Source organism: Branchiostoma floridae, chromosome 12 (genome assembly GCF_000003815.2).
Source record: "Branchiostoma floridae strain S238N-H82 chromosome 12, Bfl_VNyyK, whole genome shotgun sequence".
Lineage (NCBI taxonomy): Eukaryota > Metazoa > Chordata > Leptocardii > Amphioxiformes > Branchiostomatidae > Branchiostoma > Branchiostoma floridae.
In genome coordinates, this window is record NC_049990.1 from 17,263,848 (window position 1) to 17,289,979 (window position 26,132).

The 26,132-nt window shown below is 39.6% G+C and overlaps 1 protein-coding gene across 2 annotated transcripts; it reads right to left on the bottom strand.

Annotated features, from left to right (window-relative positions):
- Positions 1 to 25,342, bottom strand: LOC118427704. 2 transcript variants are annotated; one of them, XM_035837611.1, is made up of 10 exons: positions 12,749 to 12,840; positions 6,726 to 6,858; positions 6,392 to 6,487; positions 6,032 to 6,203; positions 4,429 to 4,663; positions 3,252 to 3,768; positions 2,884 to 3,039; positions 1,954 to 2,031; positions 1,177 to 1,372; positions 1 to 967 (listed from the first exon to the last, which is right to left on the bottom strand). In XM_035837611.1, the coding sequence occupies exons 2-10, from the start codon at positions 6,834 to 6,836 to the stop codon at positions 963 to 965; spliced, it is 1,566 nt and encodes a 521-aa protein (XP_035693504.1). In that variant the 5' UTR covers positions 6,837 to 6,858; positions 12,749 to 12,840; the 3' UTR covers positions 1 to 962. The 2 variants fall into 2 exon arrangements, with proteins under 2 accessions (XP_035693504.1, XP_035693505.1); XM_035837612.1 differs by lacking the exons at positions 1 to 967; positions 1,177 to 1,372; positions 1,954 to 2,031; ... (3 more) ...; positions 6,032 to 6,203; positions 6,392 to 6,487 and adding exons at positions 16,316 to 16,483; positions 16,841 to 17,006; positions 17,385 to 17,637; ... (3 more) ...; positions 22,076 to 22,260; positions 25,253 to 25,342 and having other exon boundaries at positions 6,735 to 6,858; positions 12,749 to 12,912.
- Positions 25,343 to 26,132: the final 790 nt, after the last annotated feature.

A 26,132-nucleotide genomic window follows, 5' to 3' on the forward strand; every position in this document is an offset into this window, starting at 1 on the left:
TGGGGTAAATATTTTAATCGCATCTTTTGTTGATTAAGCTCATGCATGCAATTAGTTACATCTTTTTCTTCTCTTGCGATACATTGAGCAGTCATGTTACCAAGCAGCATCTATATATAGGTAGTCATTATCATTAATGACAAACTCTTTCTTATTGGTCTAAATAAACGTAAATGCTAGTTAATACTTTAATTATCATTAACGCAAGCAGCTTCTTCCACATCTAAAAAGATAAATGATGTTATCATATAGCCAGACCACGTTGACCAAACAGATAGTCCCATTTCATGTTGGTTATAATATCGTAAAACATAGAATTGTCGGATGCATTTCTAGGTGTCAAATAGAAATGACAAATGGCCAGACACTGGATCCGATCAGAAGGTACGATACACCTTGCATCGACAAATCAGAATGTGAGCTACAAGGATAGGGGCCAATCAAAAGGAGCGAGCATATGATGAGCTAACAGGCGTAGCGACTGAAAACAGGATTTTTGAACCCCGATGTAAGTGAATCGATCAACAGAACGATTCACTTGAGAACGATTAGAAGACATTCTTTGCCTTTCATCTTTAAAACAATACTTTAGACGATATTACTTTAATAGTATTATATTTTCTACATGCAGGCTCATGCAAATACTAGCCGTCTAACAAAGGTAACAAGTAATAAAGTTTGGTAATAAGATGAACACTACTTGTAAGCGTATACTTCTCTTATTTAGACTATGACCATCAAAGTTGATAAGTTGGATATGCTTTAATTGCAATATTCTGTATTTTTCACTATAGAAATTACGTCCACATATTGCTCATAGAGCAAGCTTTATTCTATTTCTTAACCGTCTTTGATTTCTAGCGAGAGATCGATATGTACGTTCCATTCAGCAAAACAACTGCCATCATCAATAATTCTCTTCAGATGACAACTACAGGACAGTGTGTCTCCTATGCACCGCACTAGCCTGCGGAAAACATATAATTAAATGTTAAAGTAAGAAAACTATAGCAGTAATACCCAAAACAAAGATACATATGAGTTCATTTTCAACTTTCCATGTTTTTTTCTTGTGTTGATAAATTTTTGTAAGAGCTTGCAAATCAATATTTTAATCTATTTTGTTCATGTCTTTTTTTCTAAATTTCAGGTGGAAGTGCATGAAATGAGACATACCACATAATTCGGTCAGAAGTATCGCTGCAAATAGGCATGGATCGACCTGCCTCCAGTGCACCACCCGTGCAGGGTTGTCGGTGATTCCGTTGAGCCCGTCGTAGTAAATAAAAGCGTCTCTACCCGCGCCAATGCAGAACAGCTCAATACCAGCATCTCTTGCTTCTTGTGCACTTTCAGCGTAGCCATCCTGATTCTTTTTGGCCAAAATTAAACAGTCAACAGCATAAGAGTATGAATTGTGACAGCCCTACAAATCTGCTAGGTCTAAAGTAACATTTTCATTTTACAATGTAAATGTGGTTAAAACAGAATGACTACTGAAAATATTGTTAAAAACGAATTTAGACTAAACCGCAATGAATAACTTTAGTTACCAAACCAAACGTATCAAGACAAAGAATTCGAAGCCATCTTGGTATCTGATAAGCATTTCTAATGAGGGAGGAAAAGGAAACAAAGAGAGCTTCAGAAGTAGCACGATAATGAGCTAACTATATATATGTAAAGTATTGAAAGACATCATCATATAGCCGTGGACCAATCAAAGGACCCCGTTCCATGTTGGTTATGACGCCGTAACACATAGATCCTGGCCAGCCCGGTGTGCATCGCTCCTTCTGATTGGTCAGAATTTAAATCGACACCATTTGTTGTCGCTTCGCTCACTCGGTGGTTTCATTCGGTGGCTATAACAAAGGACCATGCGTTATCACAACATATACACCTAGGGGCGGATCATTAACCCTTAATTATAAGACAAAGCTAATAAGTTACCTTTCCATCAACGTCAGACTGTGACCATCCATCTGTTACAACCACAGCTGATTTGTGTACGGAAGGGTGGAATGGAACCTAATATAAAGGTTTTAAAAATCAATATTTAACCATTTGCAAATCAATTAAATCTCAACTTTTGTATAGACATGCATGTTACCCAAAATAAGACGTAGACCAATATCTTACAATGATTTGAATGGAATTGTTTAACAAATTCTTAACTAAGTAACTACAAGCTAACAAACCTATTGTATTTTGCATTGTACAACATCTAATCGTGCCATCAGAGGTAGTAAAGTGCAGTCGACCCTAGATGCTAGTGTTACCAAAATGAAAACAGATCTGCAGTGGACATCACTTGAAGACAGGAGGAAAATGTCCAGACTTTGTATGATGTACAAAATGACCAATAAACTGGTGGACGTACCGACTGATAAGTATCTAACACCAGCTCAAAAACGAACTAGAAACAGTCATGCTTTCAAGTACCAGAGTTACCAACCTAGGATTGATGTGTCCAAAAATTCCTATTTCCCCAGAACTATTGTAGAGTGGAATATGTTATCACCAAGCACAGTAGGGGCGTCTTCTCTGGATAGTTTCAGAGAACACTTGCATATAGATGTGCAAAAGTTAGGTGTGATGAGTCGTTCAGTGTAATATAACCAGCTGCTGCCGCGCCGCGTGCCTGCGAAGCTGGTGTGTTACGCCGAAGGGCGGTTATACCGGCTATATAGATACAGATACAGACCCATGTCGTGCGTTCTGTTAAAAAACGAGCCGTACGATAGCAATACACAAGCGTATACACAGGTTTTATAATAATCTGTCGAGATATTTTTCACTAAAGGTACTCTAAGGCTTCTCCGTGAGCTAAGCATGTTCGTTGCCAGATAATGTGCGTTTACTTGAGTGTACGTTTCATACCGAGTTCGCCATGGAGTAGATTGCATAGCCTGTCCTTGTGAGCGAGCCGTGGAAGACGACTTGCGACATGATGAGGTACTGCAGATTTGAGGTACTGGTGTACTCGCCCAAGGTAATGTATGTCATCGGCATCTTATCGTAGCTGATAACGGAAACCTAAAGTGTACATATAAAACAAAGTCAACATCGTGCCCATGGTATTTTTTCTTTATACTATCTAAAATAATTTTATAATAACCTAAATAATAACTTAAATATTGTTCACTTTGCTTTTTGCATCTGCAGCAAACAAGCATATTATAGACTTAATCAGACTGCGGCATTAGCAAAGCATTATCATTCATGGTCAATAAATAATATAATCTTACATTGATGTGCGTGTTATCCAGACAGCCAATGACGTCACGAATGTACTCTTTTATCTCTTCAAAATGCACTCTTCCGATACTCCAGGATCCGTCGAGGAGGAAAACTAGGTCAATGCTGCAGGGTGCAGCTGTACTTGTAGGGACAGTCGTGATATCAGGTGTATCCGAGGTGCCCGTGATGTGTGTTGTTTCTGCAGCTGGTGCATCTGGCGTAGACGTATCCGGGATTGGTGTTGGGGAATCGGGGGCTGTCGGCTGGTATAAGGGTGTTGTATGTGCATAAGGGGGTGTTGTCGGTGCATAAGGGGGTGTTGTATGTGCATAAGGGGGTGTTGTTGGTGCATAAGGGGGTGTTGTTGGTGCATGAGGTGCTGTTGTCGGTGCAGGAGGGGCTGTTGTCGGTGAATCAGATGTAGTAGGGATGTCTGTAGTTCTTGGAGCATCTGTAGGTCCAGGTGTTTTGGGAGGGTTTATTTTCCCTTTTGTGGTTGTCTCATCTTCACAGTCGTTAAATTTTCTATATGTACAGAAACATACAAGAATAAAACCTTAGAACATGGTTGGAATTCATGTTTTGTTTTAGTAAAACATCTACCTTGGGACGGTTTCTTTTTGTATGGGTTAGGCCTTGTTGATTTTATTATATGGATGACATCATCTGGGACCTAAAAAATTGATGCTAGCGAGCTAATGAAAAAAGTTTGACCCCCCCCCCCCCCCAAGGGTCCATAACACATATTATGGTTTACAAACAGTTAGGTGTAGGGACCAGAACATTGTATGGGTGCAAAACTTGGAAACGATCCTCTGGACCTGAACGGAACCTATATTTTTTTGTATACCTGAATTTTGTATTCTGGTACCTACCCGGGGTACCCCTACAAACAATAGAATTTTTTTTTCTTTTTATCCTTCCACATCTTATTTTTGACTTTGAGATTTATTTTGCATTTCATGGCATTAGTTTATATGTTTTCTGATACTTTATTTTCAATCTACGGTATATATCTGCTCATTTTAAAGCTGCTTTGTACAATTTACTGTGTGGTCCAAAACTATGTGGTCCAATTTACAGTGTGGTCCTTATTAGCGGTAAAATGATAAGGATACAAAAGTCCGACGCAAATTCCGACGCAAAGCTATTATATAATACTAAATAATTTAAGATAGTTCTTACTGTTCATCTCCAATGGTTGCTTCTATTGGGATCGACACCTCCACATCAACCGTCAAGCTACCAACGCCCACTTCTACCCCCGCGGTGATTTCTTCGACCCCAGCCTTGTAGCCAAGTAGTTTCAAGGCAGGAGTCAGTCCGTCCAGACAGAATTCACCAAAAACGGATCCAAAGATTGGCATTTCTACTGCGGGACTCATCAGTGTTATTGCTGACCTGCCTGATGACGAAAAGCCTGCAACATAGAAAGATCGAACCAATTATTCCATATAAATCTATAATGATTATGTTTTTACTTCTTAGAACACAAAAAAAGAGTCGGATGGTCTCTGTTTGGACCGCAAATCGTTTGGCTGCTTACGACTCTTGTATGACAGATTGAGAATATTAGTGACAAGGGCTGAAACTGTTCTAAACCTTTTCAAGGATGAAAATGAATATATTCTAATTACTACAGATCATTACTAGATATCAATTTGCGCAACCATTATGCACAGCTTTGTTGCAGTGGTATGTACTAAAGTGTTGTATTTTGTCATAGAAGAACTCGGTTGAGCTAAGGCGGCCCAGGCACGCTCGATTTGTGTCCGAGTTCGGTCGCGTGTCCCCTTGTCCAGCCGAATACGAACCATGTTCCATGATGTTCCATTACGCAATTCGAACCGAACGCGCGTTCGAAGTTGTCAGGTTATTTGCGACTTTTCAACGTAAACAGGCACTATAAGGGCCCTTTATCCTTGGTGGGTGTCTGTGCGGTCAAGTTATGACATTAACGGCTTAATGCCCAGCTCAAAATAAGAGTACTGATCTTTATTTTTCTCAAGATTTACTTATTATCCCTTTTTTATCAAACTTGTCCGAGGAGATTTTGTGTAATTATTTAATGTTTTTAACAATGGTGCATTTTTAACGAAAAATTGAAAAAAATAGTCGTTTCTGATATTTTCGGCCCCAAAAAAAGAAAAAACAATCCTCATTTAAAACAAAATCCCCTCGAACAGAAATGATAAGTATAAGGTTGGCTTTCATCCTTTAGAATATCATGATTGAATGTAATTGTTTCCAGCTGGGCTTAGACCCATGAAAAACAAAATCACAAGTATTCAATGTGGTTTAAGTAGTACTAAAACTGTGTGAATTTTATTCGAAGTACGACCGAGTAATCAAAAGCTACGATCATATGTATAGAATACTGCTTGACTACAAGCCTGGGCCGCCTTAAGCCAACCGAGAAATAATATGAGGGGCAATAAAACCTGATAACGTCATCAATATGGCCCCAAAAAATAAGACTTTGAATTCTTTCATGACCATCTATCAATATTCGTTACGGCTCCATTCTTTCTTAACTCATTAAAGAGAAAACAATGGAGGGTCAAAATGCCAATTTAGCCAACCTTAATACCTTAACGGTATGAATTCAACATTGAAACTTACAAAAAATATGACAATAACAAAATATTAGTCAAATAGATTATTGTAACTCATAATTAAAAAAGAGAAACATGTTGAAAGCCAAGTTGCTGTTGGTTGTGGGACGATTCCGAAGTATGACCCCGCCCATGATACCGTAAGGTATAAGAAAATCGCAACAACAACGTACCCAGCAAGCGTTTTAAAAACTTTGGTAGGAGCCAGCGTGGAATCGGTATATTGATTGGTAGTCCTGGAGCTGGGACGTCCAGCAGCAGGGTTGGAGTGATTGTTCCTGTCAACTCAGCACGGCCTTCTGCTGTTGTTGACACTTCTTTGCTAAGGTCAACGTTGAAGTTTGTCTGGAACAAAAATGAAATAAAGATAATGGTATATTTATAATAGCAACAATTAAACTAATAATAGCCGATGTCGTACGAATTAATGTGAATATTGAGAAGGTCTGAGATATAGATAAGACACTAGAAGGTACAAGGTTGCATGTGGTGATGGACTAAACCATACTAAGAAAATTCAAATGCAATCCTACGTCAAACTGTGGCCTCAGTCCTCGTCCACTGCTCCATGAGACTCCCATCGACGCTGATGCTGATGCAGTTGCTTCAAATGATATTTCAAATTTAACCTGTTGAAATGGAAGTATAAGATTTGATTAGCATTGGTTACTGATTAAAAAGCCATTCGTATTAGATGCACATTAAGATTAATGCTTTTATTGTTTCTGCTTACCTTAAGAATTCTATATTGATTAGATTAAATTATAACTTCAATTGTGAGTAGAATTTGCTAACGACGGGAATTCGTTTTTGGGAAGTACAAGTCATCGTGTGAAATCTTTAAATCCATATAAGAAGCCTACTTACCGATGCAGACACTTCTAACTCTGCAGGTATTTCATAACGCAGTTTCGCTGGCAGGCAAATGGGACCCCAGATAGGAATGCAAAAGCTTTTAATGTTCCCCTCCTTTAACATCCTTGACCATGACCTCGAAACCCTGTAAAACAGTAATTGAACAATATCAGTATGAAATTTGACAAAATTATACACTTAAATTGAGTATTCCAAATATTGTTGAAATCTAGGTACTTGAAAGCTAAAATCTGACATATGAACGAATTTGCCGATGAAACCATTATTGTCATACACCAAACGTCATCTTATTCTATATTATTCACCCATTCTCAGTTAACGTGTGCAATTGGAGGTTGAAAGTGACAAAAAATGAAGTTGCTCGCTATGTTTTACCAATGGTCCCAGCTTGTTCCCTACATTGTTGACTATATCAGACAGCTTTGGCAAGGTGCCAACTCTTCTAGTTTTTGAAATATCGAACATTTTACTTAACCATGTCACTTTCAAAAGATCGACATAAAAAAAGTACTTTGACACAATGATAACGTTCCCAGCATGAATTATTTATTGCAAGAAATCAGTTCAATGTTTTTTCTCAACAAGAACCATCAAATGAGTCCACCGGTAAGTATCATTCAACAGCCATGTTCAGTTTTAGAGAAAATCATCACATATTTAAAGACTGACAGTGGCCAATTTCTGAAAGTACGAAATGCACAACATCACCTTTCTTGCTGTGAAGTCAAATCTTACAATAATTCATTATTTTTGTATTGAAAAGTAATGGTACAAACTACACATTACCGTGGTAAAAACAGCTGGAATGTATTTACAACTACGTTCTAGATAAACACTAGCAAATAATGGTAACGAAGGTAACACATTTGTTACGTAGGTAACAGCGACATGAGCACTTACGAAAAAATGGAATTTTGTCAATTCCTCTACGTAAACAGCATGCATACAATGTGATTGTGATCCCAGGTACGCTATATGTGTTCAAATAGATACCTAAGTTAACGCTCCGTTGAAGTAAGGTAACAACCTTGCCATGTAAGAAACAAGACCGTTGATATAACAAGATAGCAAGAATTTTCCTACTTCCTCTACTTTAAAGTAAGGCATACAATGTGCCTGTGATGCAATTAATGCAACTTGTTTCTGAATCAAATTCTAAGTACAACTCAACGTTCTCGCATGGTAACGTATTAAATAAACATGTTTTCCCAGACTACAAGTTGCTTCGTACTGGGAACCATGACGTTCCATGCCGTAGTGGGAATGTCACCAGGTGTGGTAAAGACGCGCCCCACATCATGTTGCCAATCTGTTTCATGATAATCCTATGCCTGGAAAACTCACAACATGACAAAACCAATATTATTTGTTTGGTTTTGTCATGTTGTGAGTTTTCCACGTGAAAATTGTCTTAGGCCGAAATCCCTTAGCGTTAAAGCATTCTGCACAGTAACATGAAGTGGGGCGCGTCTTCACCACACCTGGTGACATTCCCACTACGGCGTGGAACGTCATGGTTCCTTTGACGGCCTTCGTAGTGCCATACTTCTCCCCGAGGTCGGTCTTACTTTCCTCACACTCTCTCGAAGTTACGAACTCGTACTTTATAACGCTGTTAAGCTTAATAGCCCATTCGTAGAAGTCATGCGCATCCTGGATTTTGGCGCTGTCACGTTTGTCAGCATCGTCCGCCATTCTCTTGGCAGTCCCACCCACGCCATCGCAAGGGCCTTTGCCGTGACCCGCCTCAAAGTAATTCCACGTTGCCGGAACCCCGAACAGCTCTTTGTGATCAGAAACAACACTGAATATGGTTTTATTACGATACTGTGAGCTTGGACTGTCCGTCCAGTAGTGAATGTACTGGACGTCGTGGTTTTGCTTTATCTTAGGCAACAGCCTCTTTAGAATCGCATACACGGTGGAAGAGTTGTGCCCAAGCTCATCAGAAACTACACAAATAGACTCGTGTTGAAGCTCGCTGTCACCTTGCGCCCTGTAGTACAGCACAACAGGGTGCAAAGTTACCATCTCCATCCTTTTCTTCCCATTCTCTTCGACTCTTTGCCATTCTTCATACTTGATTTTGACACTAAGTGACAAGGTGGCAAGTCTTCGAAAGGTTCCAGCAAAGCCTTGACATTTTCCTTCTCGGGGAAGGAGCGCAGGAAGTTGTCGGGATTAGTAGAATTTACTAGCCCTTTCTCTTTCAATGTCTTCAGTTTAAGGGCAAAATTCTGGTGCTTAGTACACAGGCACGTATTTCTGGACAAGAAAGACGCAAACTTGATGTTGGGTGGCCTCAGCCACTCTTTGCCATTCTTCATACTTGATTTTGACACTAAGTGACAAGGTGGCAAGTCTTCGAAAGGTTCCAGCAAAGCCTTGACATTTTCCTTCTCGGGGAAGGAGCGCAGGAAGTTGTCGGGATTAGTAGAATTTACTAGCCCTTTCTCTTTCAATGTCTTCAGTTTAAGGGCAAAATTCTGGTGCTTAGTACACAGGCACGTATTTCTGGACAAGAAAGACGCAAACTTGATGTTGGGTGGCCTCAGCCTGGCGAACACACTGAGTGATATCTTGATATCAGGGTTTTCACTTACAAATTTCTCACGTAGGCTGGTCAGGTAGTTAGTGAGAACTCTAACCTGCACCTTGTTCTTTCCAATCTTCTTGTAGTCGTTCTTCCCTGGCATTATTCTGGAATTGTCCTCCCTCTCCATGAAGCCGTGTACTGCCTTTCTGATTCCCGCCCGCACAAGTGGAAGTCTTGTTTTTTTCTGTCCGTCAGTTCGCGCGTTCCTAGCAACTCCAATCTCGTGCGCGAGAGTGCTGATCATGCGGTACTTCTTGACAATCTTGCCTACAACAATTCCCCTGATCATACGTTTTCCATCTGACGTCCTCTTACGGTATGATTCCTTTATGTCAGACGTCACTACATTGGAGAACAAGATTTTCTTTCTCAACCTGTCAGGCACTCTTCGCGGTGTTAAGCCAGCAGCCCTGATTTCAGAATTGGTCTTGCTGCGCGGTGTCATACATTCATTTGAGGTACCCTGACCCTGTGCACCTTTACTTTTTGCTCGTTCTAACCGCTTTTGCAGCTTCTTCTGAGCCTTCAGGGTTTTTTCAGCTTTCTCTGTAACTCTTTGATCTTCTTTCTGGGCCCACCCGATGCTTTGTTCTTCTTCTTAAAATCCATCTTGATGGTTACGATGGTCCCTGTGCCTTCTCATCTTTTCTCTTGCTTGTGCATTTCTTCTCTCCCTGGCTTCATGACTCAACGAAGCTGCCGGTTTGTAGTGTTTCTTGACACGTGCGGCCTCCTTTGCTTTGTACTGCTCTTCATCCTTTGCCTTCTTTCTTTCTCTGTATGCCCGCTGAATCTCAGCTCTAGTCTTACCCATCTTCTACATAAAAATGAACACTATATTTACTAAAACAAGAAAGGTACCCACGATTTGCAAACAACTACGTAATGCCGACTCTGATATATTCATACATATGATGAGACTATATACGGCAGGTCAATGTACGTGTAGTGGGCGTTGGTATCACGGTGATCAACAGGCTCAGTTTTAATGCATATGTCACTGCTTTGACTGATTCAGAGCACCCTAAAACATACTACACCTAATGTTATTACATATAAAGTTATTAACTCGTCTGTGGGATCGTTAAATATTGCTTGCTCTAATTTCTTCCAACGCAAAAACGCCCAGTTAAACAGCATAGTTACCTCCGTTACTGGTGGTTACCTGCGTTACCGATGGCATGTGTTTCTAATTATCGTCCTTCCCGGGATGTTTACCCACTATGCACGTTCTAAAATAAATTACGGGCTAAAAGACATCTCTCAGGCTTCATAATTGGTCTTTGATGCATCAAAATTACCACCCTAACTTTGAAAATGCCAGATGATGCAAAATATTGAAGTTGTCCTACCTTTCTCCTGCTCAAACTGCACAAATGCGGCTCAACGCCGCGTTTTCAAGGACGTTATGGAGAAGATACAAAATACATGTTAGACGACCGAAAAGCATAAAAAGGTTTCAGAAATTGTTTCTTTCTCTGTGATGTCTGCCCTTGTCTGTGTCGGTAACGAAGGTAACCTCAAAAACTGGCGACAGTTTTAAAATGGACCCTGACGTTATATGAGTGCAAGACGGACAAACTCCTCCGCCTGTTTTTGTTGGTCTGATTACAGAGTATATTTAATGATCGGAAGTAAAGCCGGTGAACATATTTTTAACAAAAAAAATGAGGTGGTTCTGTCAATTATATAATTTGCGACAAGCGTTTTTCGACTGTCTCAAGGCAAAAAGCTGCCCTGAACGATCAAAACATGACTACCTATGACGGTAAAAACATAACATACAATATTTCTGGGGTTCATAGGTCAGTAAAAACTAGCAAACACGTAGTAATTGTGTATTTTACTGATATGAAAGCCCAATATTTTCTTGCGACAGCATTTGCACACGTTAACTGAGAATGGGTGTATTATATAGCCAGGGGACGTGGACAAATCAGAAGACCCAATGCTGGTTATGACGCCATAACAGACTGAAAATCATCAACAGCCGTGCATTAATCGTTTCATTAATGCACGTGTGCATTGATGACTTTTGAAAGTTTGAACCAATCAGAAGGACTGACCAACAGGACGCTGGCCAATCAGAATGAGATATCCAGGAATAGTCCATCTGCAAAGATAGGGGAATAAGTACAGGCATGGTAGGGGGGGGGGGGGGGTGGCTCCCTCTGTTAACATCGGTAGTGTGTGTTTCTTTCTTCTTTTTTTACTCAATGGTCACCACGTAACAAGGCCTGAAGGCCACTCAATGTTACGGGTTACATGATTGGAACTGTAACAGCAACTCTTCGCCCTAGGTCAGAAACATCATGATTGAGACCAGCCCAATTGCTCACTATGGGTGAGGACTAGCTGACCCAATAGGCGAAGCAGGGGTTACGAGGGCTGCTCGGGAGATTCTCTACCCCTATTTTGGCCGGAATGGTTTGATCCGCTCAGGTGGATGTTCGCACATGTGGCGGTTTCTTTAACGTGCATGGGGTATGGCTCTCCCCACACACGGGACCTCCATTTAACGTCCTATCCGAGGGACGACTCATTTTTCACTTGAGTAAAGTGAGGAAAGTCGTGTTAAGTGCCTTTCCCAAGGGCACAAGACCGGCAACACGGCAGGCGGATTCGAACCGGCGACCTCTCGGTCACGGGCCGAATACAATACCACTGTGCTACGCGGCCCCACAAGAAAACATTTGCCGACTTAAAACAACATCAAATTACGTATGATATTTAAAACAATAAAATCTATTTCAGGTCATGTCCAATCTAAACTGAAAACTGGAAATAAAATTATTGCACCCCCCGCCCTTTTACGTTAAACTGTCCGCTGACGACAATACCACCACGGTCCGCCATTTTGGAACCAGAACCCCAGTAGCGGTCATGGTGCTGGAGGACCAAAATGTTACCATTCTTCGGGGAAGACGTGCCTGAGTTCGTAGTGAACGAGATTCTCAAGAGCTGTGAAGCACATGGATCCCGGAATGCCTCAGGAAAGCCGGCAGAGATATACCGCTTGATACGAACGAACTCGACAAACTGGAGAATGGGCGAGTTGAGAAATACGGAGCGTGCAACAGTTTGAAATACTAGTAAATACTAGTAAAATGAATCGATTTTGTTATTGTTTCAAGCCTTGGAACTGAAAGACATTTCACGTACAAGTTTTACGTTGTTCAAATTCACTGTTCAAATTTATCCAATGTACTGAATAAAAGATGTATGTTTTATAAAGGAATTTGTCACTTAAATGGGTCAGTTTGGGTAGGCTATATGATAGTAGGGTTAATGACCCGCCTGTTCCGCGGTATGAGGTGGTTATAGCAAAGGACCAGGCGTTATGACACCATATACACCTCGGGGTCATTTATTATTATCATCACAATAAGGTAAATCCATATATTTAAAGTTTACTTACGATCCAGATATTGACGCTGAAGCGGATACACTTAGCTCGGCGCTTCCAAAGAACCGGGCTCCTGCTTGTTACACGAAGGGAGAACTCCAGCCAAGCTCCATAGAGAACTCAAATCCTAGTCGATATCCTGCGCTTGCTCCAAATGAAACTTCTGCCGGTCCTAGCTGCAGAATATGCGACGTAGTTTGTAAAGCATTAAACATGTTGTTCTTCTTTTAAACTTAAGGCAGTTAGTTTAGGGGTAAAACCGGTTTTGTACCGGTACGACTAAGTGGGTTAAAACAGTTGCATGTTTGAAGCAACTATTATTATTATGAGTTTGATTTAAATGTTCGGTACCCAGCCCATGTTGCTTGTAATTAGCCGAACTGAAAGTATCAGGAATGGCATTTTAATTTCTACAACACTAATTCCTCAGTATGCTACTCACAACATTCCATTTTTAATGGTTCCAGTTAAAACAGCCAAATTGAGAACGTCATAATTACGTCATGATGTCAACGTTTTTAAACCGTCAGAAAATATATTGAGAACCCCCACGGCCTTTTTTTATATCTAGTTACCTTCGCCAGAATGGCAAGGTTATATTTTGGCTAGAAACATGGTGTTGTGTCTCTTTATGTAGGTTAGCAGCATATAAGTAGAGTAGTTTTGGATGGAAATTCATGATATTTGGTATTTGAGTAGCGGTTGCAGGAAGGAAGGTCCTGTTCGAAAACGGTTCACCTGGAGGTTTTCGTCGGCGCTGCAGCGGGGCGAGTGTGTTTGTGTGTGCGTTTGCGCACAAGATAACTCGAGACGGTGTAAATCGTTTTGCTTGATTTTTGGTAGTCATGTGGGGGTTGGGAAAATGTCGGTCGAGGTTGATAATGGGCCTCCTGGCGCTTTTCGTCGGTGCAGCAGTGGGGCGAGTGTGTTTGTGTGTGTATTTGCGTACAAGATAACTTGAGACGGTGTAAATCGTTTTGCTTGATTTTTGTTGATAGGTAGGGGACACAGAAAGGAAGGTCAAGTTCGATAATGGGCCTACTAGCGACTTGTTTTGGTACTGCAAGTGAGCGTCAAAGCTTGCGCCTAAATTTTCCAGAAGTGCCATGTTCATAATTTTTAAGTGGTGGATAGCTGTTGGGACTAGGAGTGAATGGTGTAATTTTGGGCCCCCTAGCAGCTTGTTTGGAACTGCAGTGGGTCTTATAGTTTGTAACTTTTAAAAAGGATAACTGCAGAGGGGATTGATGGATATTCTTTGCTTTTGGTAGGTAGGCACTTAGGGTGATTATCAACATAATGAGATGCTAATTATGTAAATTGCGATCTACTTAATATAATTACTTTGGGATTCTTATCATGGAGAGAACCACATCCCTTACAAAAGTGGTGTGCAGTGCAACATGACACTGGCACCATTGTCACCCTAGTCCAGCACTAATGTGTGGACCATTAATCTTCATTTATCATTCAAGCCCTTCAGACAGAAGCAGAAGCCTGATCTCCTTTCCCTGACAAGGGCCAGTCACACCAAATTAACCCCCTGCCCTCAGTCTCCGGGTCTTAGCACAGACAAATCAAAGGTGGAGCAGAACTAATCGTCATGCCATGGCAGGGTGTTACACGCCCTCCCGTTTGAGGCATAAGACATGGTCACGTAAAAAAAGATTAAAACATCGCGGTGGGCCAAATCAGGCTGTCAAAGGTGCCAACGTAATCCTCATGAGTTGTTCGATCGCATACAGTACGCTTAATGATTCAAATACTATTTCGGGATGAGATTTGAAGAGTCAAAGTTGGCCTTCAAACTGGCTCTTTTTGCCTGATTTTGGCCTCGATTTCACACTGCATGGGGGTTTCCGTGCAACCGATTACGACAATATCATATACTTCCGGGTTGTACGAGTGCGGTCATAGAACGCGGGTGGTATCGTATCTTGTCTCGGTTTGTGCTAGGTTGTAGAGGAGGATCTAAGTAAGGCTTATGAATATACTAATACTTGGAGATTAGCAATTACTATGCCTGTCAATCAGCTATTTTGTCTTTGCGGGGCTATGAATGGGGGGATCTGAGTAGCCTGACGTGATAGCCAGGCCAGGTAGACTGTGTAAAATACCTCGCGACTTAACTCGCTATTGCAAAACTTTACTTACTATTTTCATGAGATGGACACAAACATTCACCAAGGCGGGGCTGTAACAATCCTGACGTATGACCCTTAGGTAACCCTTAGATGACCTATTATCTAATATATAATCTATTATAGCCATAATTACATACATTAATCATTCAAAAACAACGACCTTCGATAAAGAATGTTTATTTGGCGAAGATGTGTGTTCGAGGAACTCTAGTTGGTAGTAATGTGGGGGTTGGGAAAATGAAGGTCAAGTTCAAAATGGTATTGCAGCGGTGGTTCAAAGTTGGCGGTAAAGAGATTATAAAGTGCTAGGGTCACAATGTATGAGTAGTGGATATACGTCTTTGGGCATGGGGGAAGTTGTGCAAGTTTGGGCCCCCTAGCAGCTTGTTCTGAACTGCAATGGGTGATTTTGGTTTTATCTTTGGAGGAGAAAAATCAAGCAGATGTTGGTGGATATGCATTATTTTTATTATGTATATACCTCAGGAGATGATTAAAATTCTGAAATGTGTGGTATAGAAATCTGGGTTTCATTTACATTATTATTGAAGTAACTTTGAAATTCCACTGAAGGCAAGAAATCAACCTCATTTCTAAGACACTGTCAGCACTGCAACTGACTGCACTGCCCGCCAGATGTGTTTGGTAGCAAAACATAGATGTTATTTCTGTTGATATGTTGTTTAGAGCAGGGCCCACTAATCGTCTCCTCCTCTCATTATCATCAGGAAGTCCGATTTTGGAGAGTTTTATCCTAGCAACGCCGTGACACGTGCAGGGTTTTTTTGCAGATTTGTTTGATCTTTGAACTGGGTTATACTAATGAGTTATAGGGGTTATTACTGTCTATTGCGACCAACCTCCAAATACAATTTAAAAAACAGTATATCTGGAGATGTTTTGCTGTCTATTGCAGGCACAATCGTTTGTTAGACAATAAAAAAATTGTCACCCAAAACTAGCGCACACTCAGCTAGATGACAAATAGAAGATCAAGAAGTAGACCAAATAATTATTAACCATGGGATAGGATGGTGGCTCTGTAGCCCAAAATAAGCTTGAACCACGCTGGAAGTAATTTGGAATGGATAAAGGGAATTTTCAACCGCCATATACACAATTTCATGCAGCTGTTTAATTCTGGTAGGTAACCCGTTACTCTAGTAATACATGAATGAGCGCTTAAAGTCTTTGATCAAGACACTCTCCATTATGAACCTTGATTATTTGGCGAAGGTATGTGTTTTGTGAAACTCTAGTTATTATTTAGGGATGATTGCTAGAGTTAATGTAGCTGCCAACATCCTGTCAGAAGAACCCTGGGTCATTTTCCTTTAGGTTTAAATATATATCTGCCATTGAATAAGTTGATCCAAACACACAAAAACATTTCACTCGAAGAAGAAACAACTTATAGAAATATTGTTACTCTTACCGACACTGTAAGTGAAACTGAAACTGTCTTCGAAAATGTCACCGATGCATCAATGGTTGCTCTGCGCCTACGTGTACTAATTGCAGAATCGGTCGTATCTTCTTGAAGACTTGACACAGGAGCGACTTCAACGAAAACAAAGCCACCATTCTGAGTCCACGATACAACCTGTTAAGAAGGAAAATGATGGTCATAATGTTTCTGACTGGATGACTTAAATGTCAACTCTAGTTCCATAAAAAGATTCTTCTAACACGCCATATATGCTTACAATTTACTATTAAATTAATTGTTTGTATATTTATTTAGACCTCCATTAGACTTTACAATCGCAAAAAAATATTATTTCTGGAGTCCATTAACATTAAAAAACAAATAATATAAGTCAACATAAGTGTACATAAGTATAACATGAGAAGACTTGATGTAAACTGAATGCAAAATTGAAGTAAACTCAGTAACCTTTAAATACATACAAATACATGCAATAATATCTCGAGAATCGTGTATGCAAGTAGTCCATACCTTTGACAAAAAGGACCCACTCTTTCTTCCAACTATGGTATCCCCAGATGAAAAGGCAAGGGATTCCAGCGTCTTGTTCTCGTAGACTAGGATTCCTTTGGAATTGTCTCCTCCAACGCAATGAAGGTCTGGGATGTACTGTTCAGATTTTGTAGGAATCGCAAAGCTACAACGACAATAATGCAGGAATCGTTAACGTTTGATAATCGATTCTGCTGTAATATAACAAGTTGTATTTATAGGTTTAACAACGACACAGTAACATAAAATAAGAGCGTTGAACTAAATCGACCAACGTGAGCGGACAACTGGGCATTCAATTTCCAGTTATACGTATACTCAATTATATTAATTATTTAAGAAACAGTAAGTTAATTTAGCCATGGCAAAGTACCTGACTAGTGTGTTTTTAAGTGGTAGCAGCTCAAGTTATTTACGTTGTTTTATGTACAGATCTCTTGATTTAGTTCAACTATAATCAAATTATTTCTACATAATTCATTGTGCAATACTGGACATTTCATTTTTTAAACAAATAACATACGTGTTTGTGTCCGGAAGTTCCTCCCCACATCTGACTAATTCTGTTTGGACAAACGAAAACTCATCGCCAAGGGCAGCGTTGACGCCCGTTACAGTCTCTAGCCAACCGTTACTCTGGCTTCCGGCAAGGATATCGCCATCGTTCAACGACAGATCCTCAATGTCAGTCGCGTCGAAGACAAGAAAACTTGACACCCACTCATCTTCGGTTCCGGAGATGTATGCGTTTCCGACACATTTGTATACTGGAATATCTGAATTTTAAAACCAAATACATTGTAAATGTGTACCATTGAAAAATTATCTTTACAATACTATATGCGGGTAACAATCATAATCATGGCTTTATTATCATATACATCGTAAGGTTAATTACGCCATGCAGACGAAAATCGTGAAGGCATTTTTTACTCAGATTATCTCTAGACGTAAGTCCTCCAAACTTAAGTCCTCCAAATCCTTCTAAAGATTTCATTGAAACATTGTTATGTTGTGAATATCATGATTCAGGCAAATAGTTATATTTTAAAAAGTTTATACCAAACATAGTTGGAGATATCATGAATTGATAAAGGTTCAAGTGAATATGTCGTGTCGTATATATTAATGTAAATGAAGTTTCTGACTCAGGTCATCGAAGGAAAAGTTGTCCTGGTTTGATAGAATAAAATTCACACTAAAAAATCTCTCGTCTGAGGTCAGGTTGGGTTGGAAAGTCTTTGTTTTTACAAATTAAGGATATTTCCTACACACGATTGAGTGAAATATGTTAAATTGTGATGTAGACTTACCACTGTTTATCACAGTCACATTACTACTGTTTGTCGGCAAGTCTCCATTCAAGGCGTCTGACAGTAACACTGCGTCGGGTACGTCTTCTTCAGTCGTCTCGTCATCGATGGCGACTGGATCCACTTCCTCTTTGAAGCTACTGTAGGCCACAACATCTTCTATATTAGCGGCGCTCCCCAGCACAAAGGCATACGGCCCTGTATCATGGAAATAGAAAAACGAATGTGCTCAGTTTGTTAATGAAACCGGATGGATATGCTTTGCGAATATCTGCAGTACCAAAGAAAGTCCATAGGGTTCTCGAGGGTTCGCCACACCCCACCGACACACAAAGTATGACTTAATCCATCTAAATGTTCTTGAGTCATCGTGTTCACACACACGCACACACAAATACACACACACACACACACACACACACACACACACACACACACACACACACAAACACTAGTTCGTAATGATATTTCATGGAAGTAACTAATGAATTGAAAATGTCAAAATATCTGCGGTGTTTCTGATGGCCATGTTTGAAATAAATACAAATAAATAGATTGTTCCATACATATCAACCTTTATCATTTATGATAACCTGCTCTAAAAAAGATGCAATTTTATAGTTAAGCACCTACCGACTGGCGCTGTACTCTCAACAATGTGCATAACCCCACCGGCCTGGCCACTCACTATCACGTCACCGTCTTGAAAAGACGTTGGGTATGGTGCCAAGAATAGCGCCGCGCTGTCCCCGTAGTCCTCTTCAAGAGACACAGGGCACATGTAGAGTGTCGTGACAGCTGGGTCAATGGCCTTGACATTGTCCCGGATTTGGACGACATTCTTGTGCGGAGTTGACTCGTCGTGGGCGGGCAAACCATCAGGACAGACGGTCTCGTTCCAGCCATGACAGGGTACGCCTCCCTGTAAAGACACCAGAAAAAGACCGACGTACTGACTCATAATTGATTCCAAGCTAAAAGATTTTTATCACTACCCTAAGATTATTGTCAATTATCATTTTTGAGACAATTTTACCTAGCGCTAAAAATGAATAATTAGCACTTAATCAAAAGCACCATTTTGTACAAATCGATATCGCGTACTATGTTACGTCACTCCTGATGTGGCCGTAAGGGGACCTTTATATCACTTTATCAGTTGAATAGGACGGCTTAATTTTTATAGTTTGTTTGTATCCATGTTTATAACTTTTTCGCCGAGATGTGCTTATTGCTGTAAATCAATATACTTCAATTTTGAGGGATGCAAACGGACTACAGAAAACAATGCATGATTTCTATGTAATAGTGTAAAAATAAATTTAACAACAAGGATTCCTCATTATGGCTTTGATAGCGACAAGTCGCGTGGAAAAGTAAGACACTAACATTTTTTAAAAGAAAACAATTTCATTGTGAACTGCGGTTTATATTCCTTATATGTAGACTATAATTATTAGCACTTATACATAGTAAAAAGTTCAAATACCACGACATATCGATAGCAAAAAAAACGAATTGGCAATGGTGACAATATGGGCATGGCTAGATGACAGTAAAGCAAACTTGAGTAATAATTCATTCCATATTTTTTTCAGAATTAATATCTTTACATCCGAATAAAACTACATCAGGTTGGTAGAATATCACATATTTGTGAAGCATACTAGGTATTTGCCTTGTTTTCTGTACCAATTATGATAATAAACAGTCACAAAATTGCAAAAAAAAATTATCATAGCTTTATGAAACATATGCATAGTAAATTCAAAAGAAACGCAAAAAATGGTGCAAACATGTTTTATTAAGCCCCCCTATTACGGCAAGGTTATTTACAAAAACGTACTGGGCGGATAAGGTTTAAAACGAAATATCGATTCTTACGTCATGTTGGAAACAGCTCTCCACTCCCCGACAGTGTTGGCACACATCGGCGTTGTATGAACTGAGCTCCTCGTTGCAATGCGTTTCGTCACAGTCCAGTACCTAAGCGGAAGTACAATCACTGAACAATAAATAACTACAAAAGTGACGTCGTCTATGTTGTAACTGTGTTTTTTTTTTTGGGGGGGGGGGGGGGCTGGAAACCCTGAGGTCCCTGCCTCCGACGTTGTGCCATTGGGAAAGGTATTTTACACGACGATCCTCACTTCACCCAAGTGTAAAAATTTAATGGGTAGGTAGAAAAAAAATACCAGCAAATAAATACATTTTATTTAAAAAAATACGTTATGGTGGAGTGATATCAACGAAACCTTATCTCAGCAACTGAAAGTTTGTTTACGCCTTTATTTAGATTCGACATTGTTCCATTCGGCTGTCATAATGTCTTTATTTAATTATTGAATTATAATTCAGATATTCAGTCCTACTACATCAACAAAAGCTACACGGTGATTGCTCCTGAGTTTGTTTCATACTCTGAATAAATTTTCCAGCAGCTTTGCTTAGAAATACAGCATACTTTAATCAGTGCCTACAAAATCCAAATAGAAGCTGATCTAAAGGTCAATTTGAAAAGTCAATCTCGTATATGAATATAATCTTTTTGAGTCAATTGTTGTTAAAATGGACCATATAAAAAACGCCTGAAATAGACCATATTAAAAAATCCAATGCCATATAACTTATGTGACATAAACTCTCGATTCAAAATCAAATTTTAAGAAAATCACAAAGAGCGACAATAAGTCCAACCTATACGTAAAATAAAATAAATTGAAAAAAAGAATGAATTGAATCACTACCCTAGTGAAAGAATGGGTACCCCATCAACTTCTTATGTAAACTGGATCAGTCGATCAACTTTTGCATGGCCATTAAAATGAATTTGATTGAAAAATTAAGTGCAAGAATGGGCTCCTTCAACGCACCCCATGTTAAATAGAACGGTCCAAAAGTTTTTTTCGTTGGCTTGAAATGACAGAATGCATAATGTGCATAAGGCCACAGCAAGTAAATTCTATGGATGACATCCGCGCGCTCATTTATTATTTTCACCTGATTTCAGAAAAAAAAAGTTTTTTTTTCTTCTTCAGGGATGGTCAGATAGACCAAAATAGGTAAATAGGTTGTGTTGTGACCAATAATTGTATATAAAATTGACACTAGATAGGTAGCATTGACTGTAGTTGTAGAAGTGAAACTTCTTGGATAGTTGTAAGAGTGGCACCAATATGGAAGCCATGAGTGTAGTTGCCAACCTTATTATTTTTGCAGTTTGCAGAGGATGTGATACATAAAATTTACTTGCTGTGGCCTAATGTAACAAATAGTTACACATATACGCACGATATAAAACAGACAAAAAAACCTTATACAAAACATCACTTTCAGCACTCAATAAAGATAAATGAAGAAAGACATACACGTCATGGCAATTTATCTACCATATGTATGTCTACAGCCTATCTCCCTTTTGTGCCTCTTACACAGTAATATTAAAAATATAACTGTATATGTCATGAAGTATAAGACTAAAAGAGTCTTAATCTTAGGCAACACAATAATGTCACTTATGTGTTTGCCGCCCTGGATGGTTTGCCCTAACACAAAATAGGGGTGTTTTCCAGTAACCGAACAAGTGTTCTTTAAAATATATAGTGTTTCTTGTGCTGGAAGAGGAAAATGAACGAATAATGCATGTATCTTTGATAAAGGAAGCAGCAAAGGCCTTTTTTCAATTCAATAAACCAAAATAAAACGTATTTAAAACATATTCCCCAATGAAATCTCAGATGATGCTAATACGCACACGCGGAAAGAAATTCCAAAAATACTTGTAGAATTTGGGAATTCTTGCCAAAAGGACGCACACTATAGCATTAGGCTATCCTATAAGCTGAAGAGTCGCTAAAACATAATACCCTAATATTATTTGAATCAAAGAATGAATGACTACCTCAATCTGATCTGAGCATCCGGCCGTTTCTCCCGCCGAGAAGCAGCCGTAGTAGAACCAGGACAGGCAGTAACTGCTGTTAGAACCCCATTCATCCCCTAGTAAACATTCCAGTGTGGTGTCACACCAGCCACATTCACTTTCTTGTGAACACGAACTACAGTCCGTGAAGTTACCACAGTCAGCTGTGAGAGAAGAAGAAAAATGATAATGAATAAACTTTTCTTTTCAGAAACACTGTAGCTACTTCACAACACAGTGTAAACACAAATGATAGAGGACGCTGGAGAGCTGCCATCAAACCCCCTCATCTACGTGCAAGCACGTCTAAATAACTCTTACCCCCGCAGGATGAGTAACAACAGACGTTAAACTGGAGAGTGAGTGTGTAAAACTGTGGTGTGGAGTGGAGAAGAATATAATGATAAACGACAATGCATTTCTCTTTATTCTAGAGTGAAGTGAAATACAAGTATCTGAAGTGTTGTAAGTAGTAAATACTAAAATTTTGCCATTGTGTTACCGAGCAATGTAAAGTCATAGGCATACGTTTGAATTGAAACTTTCCAGCAACTACCCCAGATTTCAAGCGTGTTGTTCAGGCCGATCGTTCTAATTTGCTGCGACCCGGCACCACCCCGAGAACCTGCCTTGACCATGAATATAACGATCGCGAATTGACACCTACCTGCAGTTATCTTTCACCAAATGTTCCGAAAAGACAATGTTTTGCATTGTGTAAGTTTTTGTAGAAAGAAAAGGTCAAGGTCTTACAACGGATATTCTTATATGGTACACTTTCATAGATCGTTCATTGTGGCACTCACGGTTGCTAAATATCATTATCCTGAATTACATGTTTTTCCCGATTTTTTTCCAGCTTTTGGTAACCATACATACTTCTGTTATTACGAAGTAAATAAGCTCAGATCTTTGTGTCATATCCTGGTTTACCGAAAACCATAGGCCCAGCAGGCAAGTCTGCAGGCTTGCCAGGTTACCTTCTTTTGGGCTCAAAGGGTAAGCATTGAGCTTTAACCCCTAATGGATTTTTAAGTACATGTACTGGGAAACTGGCAATTTCAGGCCAGGGTTCAAGGTGGGGCGGAGTAGGGTGTGGTGATGGGTACAGCAATAAACCGTGGACAATGTACTCTCACACTGGGTCCATTATCGAACTTGACTTTAGTTTTCACGACTTCCACCCACCTACCAAATATCATCAGCATCCATCAAAGGCTTCCCGAGTTATATTGTTATACACAGACGGAAAGACAAACAGCCTTAAACATAATCCTTGCCACTCTGCCAAAGATAATTACATGTGATTGTATCCATGTAACAAACTAACCTTGATGTAGCAAGAAAACCTGCTATGATTGCCATGAACAGGCATATATCGCCAGGAATTGTACAGAAGACGCCTTTTGCATTACTTTCGAAGGACCAAAGAAACACCCCTACCCTTAGGAATTAAAATACAACAAGACTGGCAATAAAAATGTATTATTGCCATGACGACGATTGAGGGTACAACAATACAGCTCAAATCAGAATAGACAGGAACTTCCCTGTCGCACTATCCCTGGCACAATATAGTAGCCCACCTGTAACATAAACCTACAGCCAGCAGAAATGTACTATCCCCGGTACAGCACAATGGTCTGCCAGTGACCTAAACCTACAGCTGAGCACTACAGAAGTATTTCCTGTCTGCCTGTGGCGTATGGCTTGAACAAGCTCTAAGAAAATGTATCCTTCATAATACAACATAACAACCAAGACAACGTGATCCATTGTGCAGAGTTTCCCTGTCTTAGCCAGCAGTGTGACCTACATTCCACCATTGCATACCAGAGATACATCTGGAACAGATCTAAGGGGGGGGGGGGGGGGGGACTTGCTACCCAGCATACTGTGGAGTACTAGCATTCTTGGAAAAATGCCTGTGCAATTCCTAGAATTTTTGCAGACTGAACGCAATATATACCACTTGACGACTCCCCTGAGGCGTCGTCAAAAAATACTGCACCATGATGCCTTGCATACTCACATGTAACGTTACATTTTGGTTACCATTTCACAAAACAAAACCTTCTGAATAAGGGGATCTTGTTTTCACGACGTGATCCGGATGCGAAAACAGTTCAATGAACCTCCAGCCCACGTAAATATTCAGTGGACTGGTTGCACTATCCTGTAATGCACATTTTTTTACTTAATTGTTTTGTCAGGGTGCACCACTAAAATGCTTCTCATTGTTTTTCACATATATACAGGGGACTCAGGATCATTTTCAATAAACTTCCATTCCTGTCACTAATGTTTCATGTATTTAGCGAAGGAAATAAAGCAGCTTTGAACTTTCATGGTCTGTGGTAAATAATTTGTGTCGCAAAAAAAGTACCTATGTCACTTCTAAACTTACTTCACGTGACATCAAATAGATTTAATGTTGTGCACGATTAAATTATTTCATAATCAAGAACTAGGTTCACTCGTGTGTCATTTTGCAACACAAAGAAACTCTATTTGGTAATATTACCGTATGTGTATACAGTATAATAAGGCACACTGGGGTCCTGTAGCTATTCCATATTCTTCTTATCTGGTATGCAGACATATACTTTACATGACATTGTACTGCTATCATATCCCACATATATTATATCGGATTCCACATATGTTTGTTATAAAATATTCACTCTGTTGTAACTGAGACTGTGCTGTTATCAATGGTATTTTTGTTGTTGACGTTTTCGTGGTACTGTTGTCTAGTAATAGTTGTTATCCATTTGTTCACTCATTACCTGATAGTTATTAAAAAAAACAACGAGGCGTTATAAAGAGATTAACTCTCATGGTTGACCATTAACCAATCTGGACTCAGAGTTTTTCCAGTCTGAACAAAATCAAAATGAGCTCGAATTAAAACTCTCCACATTTCCAAACTATTCATTTTAGAAACAACAATGATATAACTGTATTATCGCATTTTACAGTTTAAGTTGCTAACTGCGTTTCATTTTGCCAAACTATTCGAAATTTACATCAATCTACCTCATTGGGAATTCTTCATTCCATACGGCTTCTTCAAAATAACACGCAATATTAATCTTTTCTGTACTTGACAATCTAAGTTTTTTCTATCTTGACAAAAAATAAGGAGGAACGTACCGGCATCAGAGGTACCCGACTTGATCCCCAGCAAAAATACAAGGAAAACTAGCTTTGTAATAATGTTGTCCATTTTGCTCTGGCAAGCCCGGCCCTGAAACAACAAAAACGTGTTATGAACGTGTTTTTTTTTTTCAAATTAATGCAAACATGGATCCTACAAAGTGTACACTTACTGTTACTTCAGAAAATTGTAAACAAATTACAGGTAGCACAATAATTAAGGAGAGCACAGAGAGAATCAACCTACCTCCTTGCAGGTTTTGCTGAGACTACTCCTATGCGACGTGGCTTTGTTATGATATACTCCCGGATTCACGCATATCCTGATCAATACGCTATTTTAGGCGTTGAAACAAACGCTACCCGTGATGGTGAAAATAGCAAAGTTCAACTCAATATTTGCCCCTCCCCCACGATTAGGTACCTGATTGTACTACTGTCTTCTACTCTGTTTTACTAGTGTTGACACTTTCAAAGTTTCCTTCAGGTTTAGTACTTAAAAGAGAACCTCAACTCAAATGTCAGATGGCCTCACTCATAGCTGCTTGAGACACGACAAAACTAGTCCTTTATCATCACTTAAATAAAATAAGTGTCAGTATGTAAGTAGTCTTGACGTTATTACGGTACTGTCTGAATAGAAAAATATAATTCTCCCCAAATCTAAAATAAGTAGAAAATTATATTTTGACATTAGATACCCCAGTGCATTTTAGTCAATATTGTATCGCAAAGCAGCTCGGCTACAAACATCCGTCTACAAAAGTGTTTTCGTAACCAATGTGGTTTGTTGCACGGTGGCAAAATGTGGTTTCTTTCTGACATCACGGAGGCTATTGTAAACGCCAACAGACTCAGTATAGAGTTGGCTCTACGA

Bases quoted from the DNA above. Each gene is read 5' to 3' on its own strand.
- LOC118427704 (XM_035837611.1), bottom strand. From the start codon at position 6,836: ATGTTAAAGGAGGGGAACATTAAAAGCTTTTGCATTCCTATCTGGGGT. The intron at 6,488-6,725 runs GTAAGTAGGCTT...CCATTTCAACAG, and splicing joins AGTTAGAAGTGTCTGCATCG to GTTAAATTTGAAATATCATT. The intron at 3,769-4,428 runs GTAAGAACTATC...CTGTACATATAG, and splicing joins GCAACCATTGGAGATGAACA to AAAATTTAACGACTGTGAAG.